The sequence below is a fragment of the Pochonia chlamydosporia genome, chromosome 2 (genome assembly GCF_001653235.2).
Source record: "Pochonia chlamydosporia 170 chromosome 2, whole genome shotgun sequence".
Taxonomy (NCBI): Eukaryota; Fungi; Ascomycota; class Sordariomycetes; order Hypocreales; family Clavicipitaceae; genus Pochonia; species Pochonia chlamydosporia.
Window position 1 is genome coordinate 1,251,969 of NC_035791.1, and position 18,062 is coordinate 1,270,030.

Here is an 18,062-nt window from a genome sequence, read left to right on the forward strand (position 1 = left end):
TCAGATGGGCAAGAACTAGAGCCTAAACCGTGGGTTTAGGCTAGGAACCTCCCTCTGTTAGCATGCATAGGGGTGTGCAAGACTTTCCCCCCAGCCCAACCCCACCCGCGCGGCCCCCACATACCAAAACTTCGCTGGAGGCTGAACTAACAAAAGACAGCTAAGACACATAGACAAACCACATCTTACTTGCTACTGTCTAGCCTGTAGGTGCAAATTTGAAGGCTATTCCTCCATCCTACGAATTGATTTATGTGGATGAACCTTTGCTAGATTTCAACAATCCACTGAGTCTGCTAGTCACAATGTCTCCCTTTACCTATGGGCGTCTGCAACAACAAGACGACACTATTAGTGACTCGGCGGAACTTCTGGAAGTAAAACCTCTAAGCCCTTGCCGCCGAATTTGGAACTTAATCAGCGCCGCGGTGTTAAGTTTTCTCATTGGAATCTTTGCGGGCATTATCTTGACAAATATCTTCACACAGACAAGTAGTGACGCTTTGATATGGAGTGCTTTGCTAGGCGTACATCTCGGGACAAAATGGACAAAGTTTTAAGGGGGCCTTTTCGACCAAAACGCGTATTGTGGCCGGCCAAGTAAGAGTGTCGATGAAGCTTGGGAGCGCTACACCAACAGTCCTTGGTTCGATGGAGGAGCAGTTGTACTTAGCGTCACAGAGGAGGATATACAACGATCTGGCAAATTGGGCCCAGATGAATGGTTTAACTTAACAGTGCAGATGGACTATCTTAACGGCGGTGGATATATGGCAACTCTGGAAATATTTCACCAATTACATTGCCTAGTAAGTGGCCAACAAATCCGTCCATGATTTTTTACTAATGGCCATGCTTGAAAGGACATGATTAGGCGATATACCTATCCCGATGACTACCCACCAAGTTCCTTTAAGTCTGCTAAGACCACCATGAGAGACTATATCGGTAATTGACCTTCTACCCATTCCTACGACCCCAAGTTGACATCTTTTTTAGATCACTGCATAGATATGGTTCGTCAGGCATTAATGTGCTCAGCTGATACTACGTTGATTACTTTTCACTGGGCAGAGGGAATAAAAGTCCCTATGCCTGATTTTTATACTTGGCATCAGTGCCGCGATCTAGAAGAGATACTTCGCTGGGCAAAAGATCACAAAGCACCTGTCAAACATCAAATTATTAAACCTGATAGAGTAGTTAAGACACTGATAAGATCGTGGAAAAACCCGGTAGCACTGAACTAAATGTCGTGCCACAGACATTAGAGTGAATATATTATAGCTAGCTAGTATATCTTTGAATAAGAAGCCACAGATGCGAGCTAAACGTGCTACTGCCGTGGTAGTATCATGAAATGACACAATTATGAGAGAAGTTCCTCACATGTTCTAGCAGCATATGTAGTTGGCCACTGTGGATATGCTTGCCTGGTGAAGGGAGCAGGTGATCCTCTTTGCCCCCTAATGAAGATAAACTCGTACGAGCCAACAGAAAAAGGACCTAGTTATGTTGTATTATTATCTCTGTTCCCACCCCTACTCCCCGGACACACTGATCTGCGATACTACGTGTCTCCACTATCAGTCTTGTTGGTTAGCCTGCAGAATTAAAGAGTTATGAAGATATCCTGCCGCAAGAGAAAAACCGGTAAGTAGAAGTAAATCTCGCAACTCTGGCCGCCGTAACATGCAGTAGCGTTGTTAGGCGCGGAAAGGTGCACATAGCACCTACCGAATTCGTTTCAACTGCTACAAAGACTCAAAGATGCAGAAGAATTAGGCAACAATTACGCAAGAATCTTTCCTACCAACACAATGATTAAAAGAAGGAGTGCAGGGAATAGAAAGATTTATGTTGGTTGCTGTACACTTTAGGTTGTTCAGTCGAGTTTACATAAATGTTAAGTATTTCCGTATACAAGATGAACCGCATTCATCACAACATACACCTGATTTAACAGATCATAACATTTACATTTTCTATACATTTAGCTAACCTAGCTTGACAACATAAAGACTCTCGGTATGGGAATTATTAGCTTGCTTGCTATTTAGGCTACAGCAGCTCCTGTTGCGCGGCCAGAGCAAGGTTCTGAGGTACAAGTTACTTCCATTGAATTTCTTTCTTCTGCTTTTTACTGTCTTCTTACGGCAAATTGAAGTAGAATCTGGACGCTATTAAGCGTAAGATTAGGGAGATTGGACCTGATGCTATTTACTACAAGCGACACGAGCGCGTAACTTACGTATCCCCTTAAGTCCGTGTTTGTCTTTAGTGCTATTATCCTGCGGAGTTTTAATTGTTTTATTATGGATTTAATGTGATGTGTCTGACATTTTACAGATTGCTAAAAGCACGAAACGCGACCTTGTTGGGGACCTCGTCACGGACAAACGTGATGAGGGATTCGCCGCTAAATTTGCGGACACTCGGTCTTACTGGCCTAAGAATCCCATCAAGAAGCGTGAAGAGGGATTCACCGCTAAATTCGCGGACACTCGGTCTTACTAGCCTAAGAATCCCATCAAGAAGCGTGAAGCCGCCAAAGAAACTAACACTAAGTGATATGTCCAAGTCGGCATTCTAAATGCTTGGGATGGGGCTAATAAAAAACCCAAGTACTAGAGGTTTCTTAATTCTTCAGTGGAAACAGAGCAAGGACAAATCAAGTCATGCTTAGATGCAGTGCTTCACTTCGTATTAAATATAAAGCCCGAAAATGTATTGGCCTTAATGAAGATTTCAACATTATCTTGCACTGAACTTTAGAGTCCTCGCTATAAACTAATATCTGCGCCTATAACAAGTTTCAAGTTAACTCAGACCAAGTTACAAGACAAAGATTATGAGTAAATTGTAAGCTTAGTAGCTCTAAGTGAGATATTATCATTAACCCTGGCTTCCTAATTGGAGGGCTGGCTAGATGATCTAATTAACATGTTCCTAAGTCTTAAAGGACTCATCCGTTCGTCGTCTATTCTGCAGTAATATCTCTGCGAAATCTGTGACCGTCCGTTCAAAACGTCCACTTCAACAACAGAGATACATAACAGATTGTAACTAGGACTGTAAACAAGCGGTCCACTGTAAGTATTACGCAGCTGTACAACCAGTTGTTCTCCTGCTGTTGCATGCTGGCTGCGTCCGGTGCCACAAAGACCCCCAGAAACAGATTAAGTGATTCGGTCAGTTCCCGAGCTTGCAGACCGATTCCAGACTCGTCCATGGGTAGAGGCGTCCGATAGCTGCGGTTGGGATGTAAGAGAAACACTGAGAGGTTGCGCCATCTGCGTAGAACCAACGACATCGCTTGATGTTCTGTTAGCACGATAGAGTCTACTTGTATAGCAGATAGCTGTAGAGGTTCGCCGAAACTTTACCTTGAGGATCGTTAGTTTGATCATGTTTGTCTGGAGGCATCGCTTGTAAGAACGACGTAATTGGCCATGGTACCATAGACGGGATGTCGTTTTGTGAAGAAAAGTCGATGCTCTTGAACGCTGCGTGCATAATAACATGACGAATGCCAAAGGATCGGGTTTTTGGGTCAAGACATAAGGCTGCAATTCTTTGCGCACCTACAGACGAGCCCGTACCTGAGAATCCAAGTCTTGTTAGAGCTGTAGAAAGGCCCCCTATGTTAGCATGGACTGGTTTCGGGTGGTAATAGCTTCCGACATGCTGCTGTATAAGCGCCCCCAGCGATTGCACTTCCTGCGCAATCTCTCTATCCGGAATCGCTTCTAGGAGGAACCGGTCGAGTCGTATACTACTGGCTTGGGTGGTTGCAGGAGTTTCTGTTGCCTTCTCGTTGGCTGGAGCCATAAAATCATGATAAATAGCGACACCGTTTGCCTCATTTGCTTGGTCTCTCCTTCGACGAAGGATAACACAAGCTGCCAATAGCCCAGCAAGTAAACCAACAATAAGGCATCCGATCGCAATTCCGGCAACAGCTCCGGCAGGCATACCCGACGAAGAAGCTGTAGAAGCGCCAGCCAAAAACGTACGCTCCGGCTGGGTTGAGCTGGTCGTATTCGATCCATTCGGACGTCCGGTGAAGCTCATTGACGCTTGTCCATCCAAGCCTCCCGACGACGTGCTGCTAGACGTGATCGATGGATAAGAAGAAATTGCCGACGCCAAAGGAGAGCTTATTGGTGGTGGAGTAGGAGGAGTTGGTGTTGATACAGAATTGACTGTCGTTAAAAGAGGATTTATCGACGTGGTTGGGACGCTCGTGGAGGCGCCGAGTAGTGTTGTAGTAGTTGAAGTCACACCGGGGAGTCCAGGTTGTCCGGTTGGTCCTTGAACTGCGTTAGGATGAACGGAAGTTGTGACAGTCGACATGACTGTAGTCGATTGTATCACGATATCACTGGATGGAGGGTAGGTTGTTTATCCGCGGATGGATGAGAAGAAAGTGATGATCTGAGTCTTGAACTTCAAGGAAGAACGCAAATACTGAAAGATTATTATGCGCCCAGTTTTGTCTCACGATCTGGGACTGGAATTATTTATTGAGGTCGAGGCTCATTCATCTGCCGAGCAGGCCACACAGGCAACTAGGCTACCTAATAATGTAGCTCCTCCCTTGACAAGGGGCAAGCAGGGATTAGGAAATGAGTATCTGCAGCTGGCCGGATGAGTTCTTCCTGTGTGATTGTACCACGAGACATATGGAGAAGTTCCCACCGCGATCACAGTCACTCACACAGCTTGCATACTAAGAAGTGATTAGATATCTGCAAGGGTAGACTATTGGCTGCATGATCTGGCTTCCTAAGTCAGGACCACCAACCATAGTAAGTTATCCTCACGAAATAGCTAACAATTTTCCATTCTTCCCGGCGAATGTTTTATGCTGAAAAGTTTTATTTCCTCTCAGAACGTCAAGTCTGACGGCTGTTTCGACTGTAATCAAGCCAGTAACATGATTCGTGGGCAATAAACTCAAGGGACTGCAGAGAAATGAACCAGCATCCGGACATCATTGTGTCTGTCGATCTGGGCACCACATTTACCGGTAACCACCCCGAGAAACCTCAAAGTTGCCTTGTTGATAACAAAATCAGGCGTAGCATGGAGAACGCCTCGCACACCACCACAAATCATCAACGACTGGCCCGGTAGTGGTGATCGAGGTGAGCGTAAGGTTCCAACTACTCTGGTATATAACTCCGACAGAACACTCTTATCATGGGGATTTACGTGCAGCAACAACGATAACGGCGATGCGAAATCCGATAAGATACGGCGCGAGTTCTTTAAAATGTTTATTGACAGCGCTAACTTGGCCGCTGCGCAGAGCCTCTCCAAAGCTCCCAAGACAATAGAGGAGGTCGAAAAGTTTACGACAGACTACCTCAGACAGCTTTACAGCCATATCAAAGAGACGATTAAGATGCAAATCGGCCGACGACACGTGGCCGGTGGATGGTCTGACCTAGTGGTCGTGTTCCTCTTCAGCGTGCCAACAACTTGGACGCGAATGGAAACGATCAACTTATTCAAGGGCATTATACGCAATGCGGGCTTTGGGGTAGAGGGCCAAAGGCACTCGGCGCAAGTTGACCTTACCGAGGCAGAGGCCGCTGCTGTTGCGACTTTAAAGACAAGTGCAGTCACGTTTAAACAGAACAGTATTTTCCTTACCGTTGACGCAGGTGGTGGTACCACTGATCTCTCCCTAATGCGAGTTAAATCCGCAGACCCCGAGTGTCCCCAATTGACGCAAATGGCAGCTGTAAAGGGTGTTGGCATCAGATCAACGCTTATAGATCGCGCATTTATCCGTCTTGTTGAGCAGAGACTTAACGCGTGGCCAGAAGTCCGCGACCTTCTGCCTACTAACTTTGCCATACAAATGTCTAGGAGCCATCACTTTCGCATTGTCAAGCATAAATTTGGGGAGAGAGTGTACATGCAGCCCGTGTTTAAAATCCCAATAGACGGCGTGTCCCATAACTTTAGTCACTCTAGACTTAGAGTTAAAAATGGACGAATGGTCTTCAAAAAGTTTGTGCCACCACAGAAAAAAAAAACAAGAGGAACTAGGTTTTCTGATAATTATCCAGGCTAGAGATTTAAGCTCTTTTTGACACTCAGGTTGAGGGGGTACTCAAGCAGACCAAGGAGCAACTCAATTGGCTAGCTGAGCATGGCAAGACTGATCAAGTGGTATGTTAGAAACACCCATGCATTCTCAAAATGTGTTCTTCCTAAGACCAGGATCGGCACAGGAATTTGTCATCCTCTTAGGGGGATTAGGTAGCTCTGCCTACGTTCATCAGAGTATCCAACAATAACTTACTGATTTTCCGCATCCAAACGCAAGCCATGCCATCGTGATACCTTGCCAGGATCCACAGCTAGTTGTGGTTTATGGCCTTTTGCTTGACCACCAGCAAAGGATAGAGACTGGCCAACTTTCTGTTCTTGCTACTAGAGTAGCTCGCGCGAGCTATAGAGTTAGAGTCATGCAAGTGTATTCGTCTACCCGGCACTTTGATGAAGATGTAATCCGAGATCCGTTAAATCCCAAAAAGCTATGGGCAATGAATTAAATTGAATGGATAATACGAAAGGTTAGTCTCTGCTGATTCTGGCTGAAAATCTACGATCTGTGCCGCTAATGCCGTCCTAACATTTTAGGGCAATAAGATAGATCTAAACATACCCTTGATCAAGAAGTTTGAGTTTCACATTGCAGAAGGAGAAACTACAAGGTTATAGGATACAGACATTGTTATCTCTCCCAATGAGGCGTTATTTCTACCTCGCAGTATAAAATATGGTAAGATTAGTCTAAATACTTCATCACGATCTAGCTAACAGTAAGTTACGAAGCGGGAGCGACTAATCTGTGTCGCATAAAGAGCAATCTTAACGGAGTCAAACAGCACCAGTTAGTATTAAAGCAAAAGCGTGGGACTTGCATGAGAAAAGGCTACAAGTTCTATATCTGTGAATTTGAGGTTTGAATAATTGTAGCGCCTGCCGACCTAAGGTTTGAGCTTTAGTTCGGCAGGCAAAGGTTTTCGGGGAATCATAAGCCAATTGGAGTTAAATGGGACAAGGCGGGAAGTCGTGTTGACGCCGGGTAGCCGAAGAATTCTGAAAAACTCTATATGACTATGTCTTTTATCGCAAGATAGCTACGGATTTGAGAGATTGTGGGCAACAAAAGACTGAATTGAATGATTTCTACTTGACTGACTATCTGAAGGAAGGAAGGAAAATGACCTTCTTTTATAGACCAATTCGAGGGATTTTTCTGATACTGAGGTCGGAGTAGATTGGTCAAAAGACGGATTGAATTGGTCAGGACGGAGGGAAAGGGAGGTTTGAGCTGCTCTCGTTGACATCTTTGAGCTTGGTTTATTTCCAGGCATGCCACAAATGAAAATCGACGGAGCCATGGTTTAGTTTGATACCGCATGTCACCATTCACAGTGTGGTTATTCACAGTACAGAGAGTGATGCTGTCAATAGAGAAAACTTGATTATCTCTATGAATCAGCGGAGCACTCTTCTTTACGAGCTAGGTATCCTAGTGGTCAGCTTTGATAAATATTGTGCATCTGGATGTGCATGAACCATCAGTGCTCGCTTACTATTGACGACGGGCTTGTCAGCTACGAACTGAAAGAAAGGATGCACAGGCTGACGCCATAGACGAAGCTTTAAAAACAACAGTCATCAAAAGACATGTCTCTCCCAACATGGTATATCTGACAACTCGACTGGACTGTTGATGAGGCAAAAAGTGGCTTCAGCTGGGCCAATTTTGTCACACAAAAAATGTTCACCAGTAATATTTCAAGCCTTTCTGGTCTTGCCTCAAGCATGTTCAGTTTGGCCAGGGCCTAAGTCATGTCATTGGCTCCTTCCTTCTCAGCCCAATCCGCCCCCAATAAAACGTCAAGTTCGCTTCCCGGGACTTCAAGTCATAAAGTTGGGGTTGACATCTTTGAAACCTACAGTCACGAACTATGCAATGTCCAGTCCAGATCCTAGGCAGTCCGCACGCTCAAGCCTGTCTGATGTGTCGGAGACACCAGCCCCTCAGTCCCAGGTCGAAAATTCCCCCGCCATTCATCCCGATTCTCATGAGGCTGAGCATCCCGGCATAGAATTGCAGAGAGTGGGTTCAGGGTCGATACACACAAAGCAGTCCGACGATACAAATTCTCAGCAACATCCAAAGCTTAAATCTACCTCAGCTCCAGACTTGAACAAGGCAAATGATGTTCCAGTCGCCCGTCGAATTGCTTCAGTTGATGGCTTCACCTGGCCCCCGCCTGACGCTTGCTCGAGTTCTGCTGATCCGGCACCTTTGCCTTTGTTCTCACAGCCAAACTCAAAAAAAGTGAGCGTGGCGAAATGCGAATCGGAGCTGCAGAAAGTCGATCCCGGAACAACTGTCGAGCCCTCAGACAAAAGCCCTTCAACGGCGTCAGTTCCTCGATGCCCTTCTAGAGCCCCATCTGAACGACGGGCTGGCTCACTTCCGCCTCCACCTTTGCCTCTTTCCAAAACAAACCAAGGGGATTCGGCACATACCAACGATGGGAGTTATCGCAAGATAGTTAATCTCGCAGCCTCCGCCTTTGACCATATTGGCAGAAACTCCGGCCGGGAATCCCGCAATCCAGACGCATACATCATCTGTACAGACTTTTCACATACATCACACTCCCGTCAAACCACAATTCGCAGCGCGGAACACTTCGCGCAACTATGTCGTTCTATTCCAACTAACATAACTCATCGACTATTCCTCGTTGAGGATCTCAGCCGGAGTGTTATTGACCTTCTTGGTCAATACCTCAAGATCAGCCCCGAGTTCTTTGAAGAACATCTCATAAACTCTGGCTTTATCGATGCTGAGTACGACGATCCGCCGGCAAGTTCGTGGAGAACTTCGGGCATGAAGAAATCCTACACTTGTTTGAAGTGGTATCGCCCTGTGTGGAGGCTACCTACAGCACCATATTCGAAGCAGGACCTTGATGATTTGCTAGTTAATAACCGTTTGGAATATGCAACCTCCAAGCCGCGCGTGGTGAAAGTCTTTGAAACTGTGACAAACATATTTCGGTCAGAGTGGGAGCTCTGGACAGATCCAAAGACAACATCGCGCAAAAAAAGGCTGTGTGGCTGGGAAGAGCGCCTATCGGTCTGGAGCGGCAAACTGCCCGGCTGCTCTTGTAAATTTGGTAAGTCATGTCTCCCACTCTTTGTCTTGCAAAACCTTGAAGCAAGCACTCACATGAAGCAGTAGTTTTGCTAGTTGACCCTCTGCCGCTCTTGAAGAATATCTTGGAGCGAGAGACGTTCGTAAACAGTGTTGGAGAAGAGGGAACTTATTCCGACCGTTCAACCGAGGATTATTCCGAGGACCTGGACGAGGACGACGCATACGAGGGTGACCTCGAAGCTCTGGATCAACCTCCGGTCCGCATACGGGAACGAAGACTCCAGTACCGGCAAAATATTATGCTTCAGTCTATGATGCGACCATTTTCCAAGCCAAAGCAGATCCGCAAAGGGCCTCCGGAAAGGAAGTTCAGAAGGAACTTCTGTATTATTGAGCAAACAAGCAACCGGGTGCCTCTTGATGCCGACTCCGACAGTGTGTTCCAATCAGCGCAAAGCCTTTGGGATTTAAAACGTCAATTATGCGACACCGTTTCGACAAGCCATATGTTCGATAACATCCTCTGTCGAGCAGCCAAAGACAGGGATGATGTTGGAGGACCCGAAATGCTGAGCCCCCTTTTCGAAATAGTTCGCTATGACATGCAGGGGTTGCTCAAATTGTTGGACAACGTCCTTGAGAGCATAAATCTAGGCGTTTTGGACGACGCCACAATGGAGGAGCGACTTTCCATCTGGAGACAGATCATAACCCGTGCTCAACTCGAATTGCCTCAAATCCATAACGACATTAAAAGGTTTTTTACTTTCTTACAAGAAAAAGACCCTGAGACTTCGGAGAACGATTCCGGCCAGTCAGCCATCAACTCTAAGGAATCACAGGACCTCTCAATGCAGATTGAAGAAATGCTGCGGAGGTTACAAGCAACCTCAGTTTCCCTGACCTCGAATATGTCTCTTCTTGACAGCCGCAGATCCATTGCTGAGGCAAAGTCTGTCACAAAACTGACTGAGCTAGCCTTCTTCTTTATTCCGCTTACATTTGCGGCAACACTTTTTGGAATGCAGGTCAAGCCGCTTGAAAACCGGGCACCCTTGTCAACGTTTATTTTAATCGGTGCCGGCTTCACCACGTCGTCGTATCTTGTTCGATTGCTACTTCGAAGCACTTGGCTGCGTCAACTACGAGACGCCGGCACAAGCGGCATTAGAACTTTCGCCGACCGCAACCGACATCCAATGCAGCGAGGCTCTGTCCCTACGTCTTTGTTTTTGAAATACTCATTTCATATAGTTCGACTCAGCTTTGCAAGAACTTTGGGTTACATATTTACAAGAACCAAGATGTTCTTCATAATACTGCTACGACTTTCTCTCATGCTCTTCAAGCCGTTTCGATTCATCATCATTGGCATTTCATACATTTTGCTGATTTGCGCTATTCCCATGGCAGTTCTGTGGACGCGGCACATGGAACATGATGTCCAGGTTGCAATCACGGTAGCATTTTTTACATTTACCTCTCTCCCTGTTTTCCTGCTTCACTGGAAGTTTTCGACTCCTAAAGAGCGAAACGCTCTTCCTCGACTAATCCAGAGCATTAAGAATAATTCCTCGTCGCTCGCCAGCGTTTTGGCGTGGATCGCGGTAATTTGCTCCTTTCTAACCCCGGTGGCTATTATGTGGGCTGGTAGCCTAGAGCATGGCATACAGATTGCGTTGACTGCCGCTCTTCTTTCAACGCTGGCTGTTTTCTTTATTATGTACTGGCTTAAAACAGCCTTGCTGTCGGGACTACGAGATTCAGTTCGTTGGCAGACCGCAAGCAGTTATGCAGAGAGTCTGGATAGTTCTTGAACCAGACTAGCACATAGATGTTTTTGATTGGGTTCACGTTATCGACAGTACAACTTACGCAGAAAACCATTAATCCCACTTTATGCTCCTTCCATTCCTCAATCAACCGAGCCATCAAGATCTGAATCAGGGTATTGGATCAGTCCCTTCAAAGCTGAGATGGAGTCCACCATCATCCACAAGCCTCCAGCCACCAAAAGATAAAGTACAGTGCCAATCCAGGCCAGGACCATTCCAGCCACACCGACATGCCCCTTCACAGATCCGTACGCCAAATTCTCGGCCATGGCCGATGCCGCTGCGCTACCGACGTGTTGTAGAAGGCTCGAGATGAACGAAAAGACAGAGCCTACGACGACCAGAGTGATCGCGGCTCTCATGACTGCAGTTGATGGAAAGGGCTTAACCCCGATATCTGATCCATCCTCGTTTTCTTCCTCGTGCCAGCCCGGGAAGGTAGAAAGAAGGATGAATACGATGAATGCCACAGGTATAGCAGTGAGCCTACAGTAATGCAAGGTAAGACTTACACAATACGCCGAAGGTTCAAAAGCCACGCTGTGTCTGCACTCACATCAATCCGTTAAACGCAATCTTTTCCTTGAACGTCGCCGCAATCCATAGTAAATTCAACGGGTCGATGTCCTCAGTTTTGTGTGCGTTTAGACTTTTGAATCCGACTCGAAGAGAGTTTGCTAGGACATTTCCACTGTTCGAACAGAGCCATTGGCTGTCAATGACACTGATGCAGATTCCCAAATAGCCGACTCGGACAATGAGTGAGGGATTGCTAGTGGAAGTAAGATTGGTGAAGGTTTTGTTGATCCCGGGGTTTAGCTGGTTAGGATCTGGGGGTGAATTGCTCGTTGCGTTAGCGACGTATGAAAGGGAAAGAAGGTAGACGTTTTGCATGGTTGAAGAGTTGGAGCAGCCAGCCATTAGGATTGCTAAGTGGAGGCATAACGTTAGCGTCCGATAAAGCGTTAAAGAAGACGAATAAAAAAGAGATAGAAAAAGGGAGCAATCGATAGATACACAGAAGTACGATAGCAATAACAAGCAGGATCATGAGCACATGGTGGTAGCCCAGAAATGGGATGAACCCTGCTTTGTGTCAGAAAGTCACTACGCTCGCCAAACAAGGGTACATGAAGACTCACTGTTTACCCAAGGTGCCATTGTATTGACAAGTACGATGAAAGTGCCGACTTTAGTATCTAAATGTCTGAGCTAAATCTGAGAAAAACTCGTTGAAACGAGTGATTATCAGACCATAATTTCATTTATCTCTATGTGTTGGTATGGGGTAGTGCCTGATGTGCGGCTGGAGCTGAGTGGGGTTCGCCAACGGCCCGACCCGTCTGAACTTTAATCCGAAACGGCGTGGTAGTTGAACCCTGGCAAATCAGCTGCCGCACTGAGACCCACCTGTAAACGGTCCTGTGCTTGGCAACGCACATCATTCGAGATAGCGAGTCTAAATTGTAAGTACAATAATAAGCGTCTTAGAATAAGATATATTGATATTATGCCTTTCTCCTCTGTGTGCTTCACTTAAACTAATTTCACACCCTGTTCTGTTACACGTCTCAGCGTTGCGGTCACCTACACCATGAGCCAATACCAGAGGCTAATTCATACCTCGCTAGGCTGAGATTATGACAAAGATCAGCTGAAGAAAGATGACACATAGAGTAACGATAGGGTATAAATATCATGATCCCTACTAATACAATACAGATTTTAGAAAATATCATTACAAGAGACTATGCTCTTCGCATCAGTAAATAACATGTCCGAATATACTGTTACGCTTTATCCATTATCGACTTTTAAGAAACGCAGTTCGCTAAGAAAACTTTTAAAGTTTTTTTTTTTTTTCCGCTTTATTAATCTAAAGCAAGATTAAAAAGACTCAAAAACCAAACACAAAAAATAAAAACTTAATCTCAAGACAGGTTAGGCAAAACAGCATCAAAATGAGGTGCACCCTGTCACCGGCCGGGTTCATTGCTCCCACGGCTGCCTCAGACACGAATTCCAGCGCATACAGAAAAAGAAGTGACCGTTGACGAGATCTCTCAGGCACTTTAACTCTGGGTGGGTTGTTAACAAAATGAGAGCCAAGCAACCTAAACAAGGAAGTGGGATATCTAGTAGTTGCCGGCAAAATGGTTTGTCTAGCCCTTCTTGCCGCTTTTGATCGTTTTGCAGTTGGTTCTTCGCACTCTGAATCTGCAAGGTCATGATTTAATAGGATCTTACGTGGGAGCTGAGGCAATAGCATGTCGATTGAGCCAATGGAGTAGTTGCAGATGCCAGTAAAAAAAGCAGAAGCCGGGGAGATGGAGGCGGTTAAATTTGCTTTCGCACTAGTTTTGTCAACAGGTTCTTTCTGCATCTAGTGAGGACCGATTGTTGAACCGCCACAGATGATATGCCTACGTCCGGAAGGACGTCATTACACTGCGCAATTGATGGTAGACATGTTGACACGCTTCGGTTGCTGCCCTCATCCGGCGGGGACCATTTAGGGTTGCATTCAGCAGGGCTCAGCAGCTTGCATTTAGCAGTGAACAAGGACGAGCTGACTATGGTTCAGTTGCCAATAGATCACGGTGTCACTCCCAATATAAGAACCGGCGCATGGTACTCTGCAGGATTGTTATTGCGCAAAAGTACAAGATTATTACAGTATCTACTCTATGGGTCACATTACAAGTCCTTTGCCACTCATGCACACTCATTTCGTTTTGGAAGACAGTCCCGAAATTTTCCCTCGTCTTCGAGACAACCTCCAGCCAAGACGTGATCTCCTCTTCGAAGGGACATGAGAGGTTTCACCACATCATCCCATCCCTAAAGTTCCTAGGCCCACAAGCCTGATGTCCTATATATGGCGTCAGACAATTCACGCTCAAAGTCATCCATCTTCCCTTTCTGTAATTCCCCTCGCCCCCCCTTCGGACTGTGGAACTTGGCACGCTCGAAATCCACAACCATGAGTTCACGGCTAGTTGTGTTGAACAGAATATTGCGAACTTCCGCGTCAGTGTGAAGAACGCCCAACTTGTGAATTGCCTTGAACGCGGCAGCTACAGCATTGGTGAAGTCGTCCTTCAAGGCTGGTTCGACACAGTTATAGAGCGGTTGTCCAGCCCAGCCGAGGAACAAAAATTGTACGTAAACGCCACTGTCGTAATAGTATGGCAATACCAGATCGATAGTGCCCAGGCATACTGGGATATACTTCCCTTGGATGTCTTCGAGTCTGCTGTACACTTTGTTTTCGTGTTGCAAGTGGGCAATGTCTACGCTTTCTACTCCCTTGGCGACGAGAGTGTAGCCGTGAGACGCCAGTCGCACTTTGAAGAGTGACCCGCGAGCGCCGGATTTATGGAGCGGCGCGCAATACGCATCAATTCCGCGGTCAGTGGCAAGCTGGTGTCGGACGAGCCGCAGAAACTCAAGTCGGTCAAGGTGTGTTTGTCCATGGTAGCTTGCATTGGGGCAAGTCTTGTCCATCGATTCGCCATAAGCTAATCCGAGCAGACAACTCTGAGTGCAAAATGGCTGACTTTTTATAGTTGGCTTTTGCGTTGGGTTGGATTCCTGATGAAAGACTCTGTGCTGTCCTTGGTCCAACTTCCCACTATCCGAGCTCGTGTCCACTGACTGGGATGCTTTGCCATGACAGCGCGGTGGACTTGGTGCCAGGTAAGGGCGCTTCCCATCATCACCCTCCAGCTGTTCTATTGGGGGATCTAGTTGGCGGCAGCGGGAACGGGTCCGAATGGGCGATCTATCGAATCCTTTCGAGCGATGAGCCTTACAGGCAGAGGTGTGTTGCTCCTCGCGACTGCGTCCCGACTTGACAATATGTCTCAGAACATCCTCGTACTCGAAAGCCCAGGTACCAAGCGTCTCGGCTGCATCATGCCAGGCCAACGGCGGTGCTTCAGCGCGGAGAGCTTGGAGGAGGAAAGCAAAAACCTGAGCCACAGCACTGCGATAGAGTTTGTTCTCATCGCCCTTTACATCCTGATTTGGTACGGACAAAGAGAAGTAGGCCGTAGAAGGATCGTCCGGGATGTGGAGGAAGATGTATGCCGGACCTGTGCATATGTAGCCAAACTGTATGCCTTTGCCGACCATATAGGAGAAGAGCTGTGTGACGGCGGCGGCGACAAGCCGTCTAGCCACGCAGGTAGAGCCCTGGCAGTCGTTGTTAACCACGTCATGTTCCGGCTGAAGTTCCGTCTCAAGAGCGGTGGTGATCTCATCAAACCTTAGCTTATGCGGAGCTATGTATAAGACGGCAAGCACATTCCGGCGGTCTGAAGTCTTGTACATACAGAATTGAGTTGCGCGATTACCTTTGCCCCTGGCTTTGCGATAAGCCCTTGATGCTGGCAGGAGGACTTTCGTGGTGGTATCGGTGTTGTCTCTTGCCAGCGGCATCTGCTCCGCATGAAAATATACATGGTCACTGGCCGTTTCGGGATTTGTATCGTTCCCAAAACTCAATTCGCCATGTAGTCGGAGACTACTTCGCAGCAACGGGTCTGTGAGCGCTCGTTTCATCAATATCCGAACCGCGGTCTCAACGACATCGTACTGCAAGGTTTGCAGTCCATAGTCAGTTCTAGCAGGATGTAGATTGGACTCCACATATTCCAACTGCGACTTGGATGGAAATCCAGGCTGAGAAAATAGGTTGCTGGCTGAAAGGTCGTTCCAGATCTCTTCCTGTCTCAATGCAAAACCGTCCCAGGGGATAATCTGTCGAGGGAAAATTCGACCCATGGGAGTCATGGTTTCTTCTTGCACAATTGAGGGTTGATCTGTTACCACCTCCATCGAAAGATGAAGTGAGTGACACGACTCGAGATATTGTTGAAGGTTCTGAGGCGCAATAAGTGCTTCGGCAGCTTCACGTCGGCGTTTTTCATTCTCACGTTGGCGTTTTTCATTCTCACGTTGGCGTTTTTTATCCTCACGTCGGCGTATGTCATTTTCGGTTCGGCGCTTCAGTTCTTCGATATGGCGTTTAATATCCTCGCATAGGCGTTTCTCATCCTCACGAAGGCGTTGCTCATCCTCAGGTCGGCGTCCTGCATCTTCTTGCCGACGTTGAAATGCCTCGATTCGACGGTGCAGTTCTTCTCCCACGCGCTGTTCATCCTCGTTTGGCGGTGTCACCTCTTCCATCCGCGGTTGAGACTTGGTCATGTCGTCCATGACCGCTGTTGGATGGGGTTTGCATGCGGTGGGTGGCCTAGGTATTGCAAAGGATGAAAGGAAGAAACAGAGGAGCAACTGTCTGTGAAATAATTTTTGAGCTAAAGCAAAAGTCTGCAAACGCTATGGATGAAGTTTTTTATCAGGCCCAATTCAACCAACGAGCATGGGACCAGTGAAAGTGTAAAGACCACCACGTGACATGCTCTCAACAAGAGTTGGGCACAAGTTACCGAAACGGAGCAGTTCACAGCAGCTACAATAGTTACAAGATATAAGAGCCAACATGAATGGCTTGCGGCTGGGGGAAACTAAAATCTTCAAGAGTAGGCCAAAACTTTCCGTATCTTACAGCCATACTTGCAGGTATATACCCGCTGTATTGTTTGAGCTATATATTTACAATGATACTGCACCTATAACTAGATAAGAATACCAAAGTGCATTGCACTAGAGCTATAGTTGACTTTCTTGCATAGAAGTGCGTGCAGGGTAACAGAAAAAGTAACAGACGGAGTCTATGATGTGATAAACTTGCATTTCAGCCGTGACAGAATCCCGGAATGGCATACCTTGAGCCATGTCATCTCCTTGCTTTGAATGAGCCACTTGATCTTGACAGATCATCTAAAAGAGAGAACAACTTTCAATTCAAGGACTAGAAAAAGTAAGAGGTAGATAGGGGAAAGAGAGAGAGACTTAATTAACATTATCATTCTCCGTTGGGTTCGCATTTTACAAGATTCTTCAGGCATAACAAATGTTCATCTTGATGCAAGACATCCCCACCGGTTTGGTAAGCCCTAAGAATTTCAGAGTTACGTTCCTCCACATTTGAGACCATACAGTCAATGGCATCGGTGGCATACTCCTCCAGGCGTGTCTTGTTAGTCTCTTTTGCCTCCTCCTGAATTTCATGGAGACGCTTAAGCCAGTACATCCATCTCCATGGTGTAAACCCAGTTGGTGATCGCTTCCCGAGCTCTGACTGGATAAACATCCGGCCACCCTGGCCAATGGTGCTTGGACAATCATTCCATGAGACATCCGAGAGTAGAATGAGATTGTGTCCCGCCTCCTTAATCCATGTACAGGCAGCTGGCAACAAGTGTACAATTTCAAGGTCCTCGATGCTCCGCCTTGTGTCTTCATTATCCGGCTCCTCCTCCTCCGTGGTGCAAAGGTCTCGTCTATCCTCAAACGTAGTGCGGAATAGAACGAGGGCGATCTGGCATATCCTGTCCTTGCATATGCGGGTTGATGCCAGCTTGGCCAAGAAGGACGCAAAGTTAATGCGCTGGATGCCCGCCATTGACGCGCAGTTATTTATCCAGAAGTCAGTCATGTCAGTGACCAAGAAGGGCAGATCATTCCACAGCGTGCCCTCGACCGTTCGTGCGATATCGATCCCGTACGACCCCGACACAGGCCTGGTTAATGGCCCCTTTCCCTGGATGCGGAGGATATCGAGGACCAGGCGATCATGGTCGGATGTTTCATGTGATGCATATCGGCTAAGCTGGTAGTATATATGCCACAGGGAATGAAGGTAGCCTTCAAGGGAGTCTACCCCATCTCCAATCTTACAGTATCGTTCGCTGATAATCCAGGTTCGATTAAAGAAGGCTGCTCCTCTGAGTTCCTCAAATTGCCCCTGAGCGGCGGCTTCCCGCACATCCTCCCGGTCCCCGGAGTCGCGGTCTAACGCAGTGAGTTCGGGGGTACCTTTTGGCGAGGGGCTTATCAGGGATTCACGGAGGTGATGCATCTTGAAAAGTGGACGGTGTTGGTAAATA

At 46.9% G+C, this 18,062-nt stretch overlaps 6 protein-coding genes across 6 annotated transcripts; 2 read left to right on the forward strand and 4 right to left on the reverse strand.

The window, feature by feature from the left end:
* Window positions 1-3,022: 3,022 nt before the first annotated feature.
* VFPPC_02516 (hypothetical protein) lies at window positions 3,023-4,356 on the reverse strand (the record flags this gene model as incomplete). Its single annotated transcript, XM_018282154.1, has 2 exons — window positions 3,023-3,315; window positions 3,387-4,356. 2 exons carry the CDS (start codon window positions 4,354-4,356, stop codon window positions 3,023-3,025), a joined length of 1,263 nt encoding a protein of 420 aa, XP_018146510.1.
* Window positions 4,357-4,977: 621 nt separating this feature from the next.
* Window positions 4,978-6,096, forward strand: VFPPC_02517 (Hsp70 family chaperone; the record flags this gene model as incomplete). The annotated part of the gene is made up of 3 exons (XM_018282155.1): window positions 4,978-5,032; window positions 5,082-6,024; window positions 6,084-6,096. The coding sequence occupies 3 exons, from the start codon at window positions 4,978-4,980 to the stop codon at window positions 6,094-6,096; spliced, it is 1,011 nt and encodes a 336-aa protein (XP_018146511.1).
* Window positions 6,097-8,005: 1,909 nt separating this feature from the next.
* VFPPC_17595 (corA-like mg2+ transporter protein domain-containing protein) lies at window positions 8,006-11,025 on the forward strand (the record flags this gene model as incomplete). The annotated part of the gene is made up of 2 exons (XM_022429291.1): window positions 8,006-9,227; window positions 9,290-11,025. The coding sequence occupies 2 exons, from the start codon at window positions 8,006-8,008 to the stop codon at window positions 11,023-11,025; spliced, it is 2,958 nt and encodes a 985-aa protein (XP_022285682.1).
* Window positions 11,026-11,123: 98 nt separating this feature from the next.
* Window positions 11,124-12,204, reverse strand: VFPPC_13288 (membrane fusion mating protein fig1 protein; the record flags this gene model as incomplete). Its single annotated transcript, XM_018291065.1, has 4 exons — window positions 11,124-11,529; window positions 11,600-11,972; window positions 12,061-12,129; window positions 12,186-12,204. The coding sequence occupies 4 exons, from the start codon at window positions 12,202-12,204 to the stop codon at window positions 11,124-11,126; spliced, it is 867 nt and encodes a 288-aa protein (XP_018146512.1).
* A 1,689-nt stretch (window positions 12,205-13,893) lies between these two features.
* VFPPC_02518 (serine threonine protein kinase) lies at window positions 13,894-16,266 on the reverse strand (the record flags this gene model as incomplete). Its single annotated transcript, XM_018282156.1, has 1 exon — window positions 13,894-16,266. One exon carries the CDS (start codon window positions 16,264-16,266, stop codon window positions 13,894-13,896), a length of 2,373 nt encoding a protein of 790 aa, XP_018146513.1.
* A 712-nt stretch (window positions 16,267-16,978) lies between these two features.
* On the reverse strand, window positions 16,979-18,034 carry VFPPC_02519 (hypothetical protein; the record flags this gene model as incomplete). The annotated part of the gene is made up of 1 exon (XM_018282157.1): window positions 16,979-18,034. The coding sequence occupies one exon, from the start codon at window positions 18,032-18,034 to the stop codon at window positions 16,979-16,981; it is 1,056 nt and encodes a 351-aa protein (XP_018146514.1).
* Window positions 18,035-18,062: the final 28 nt, after the last annotated feature.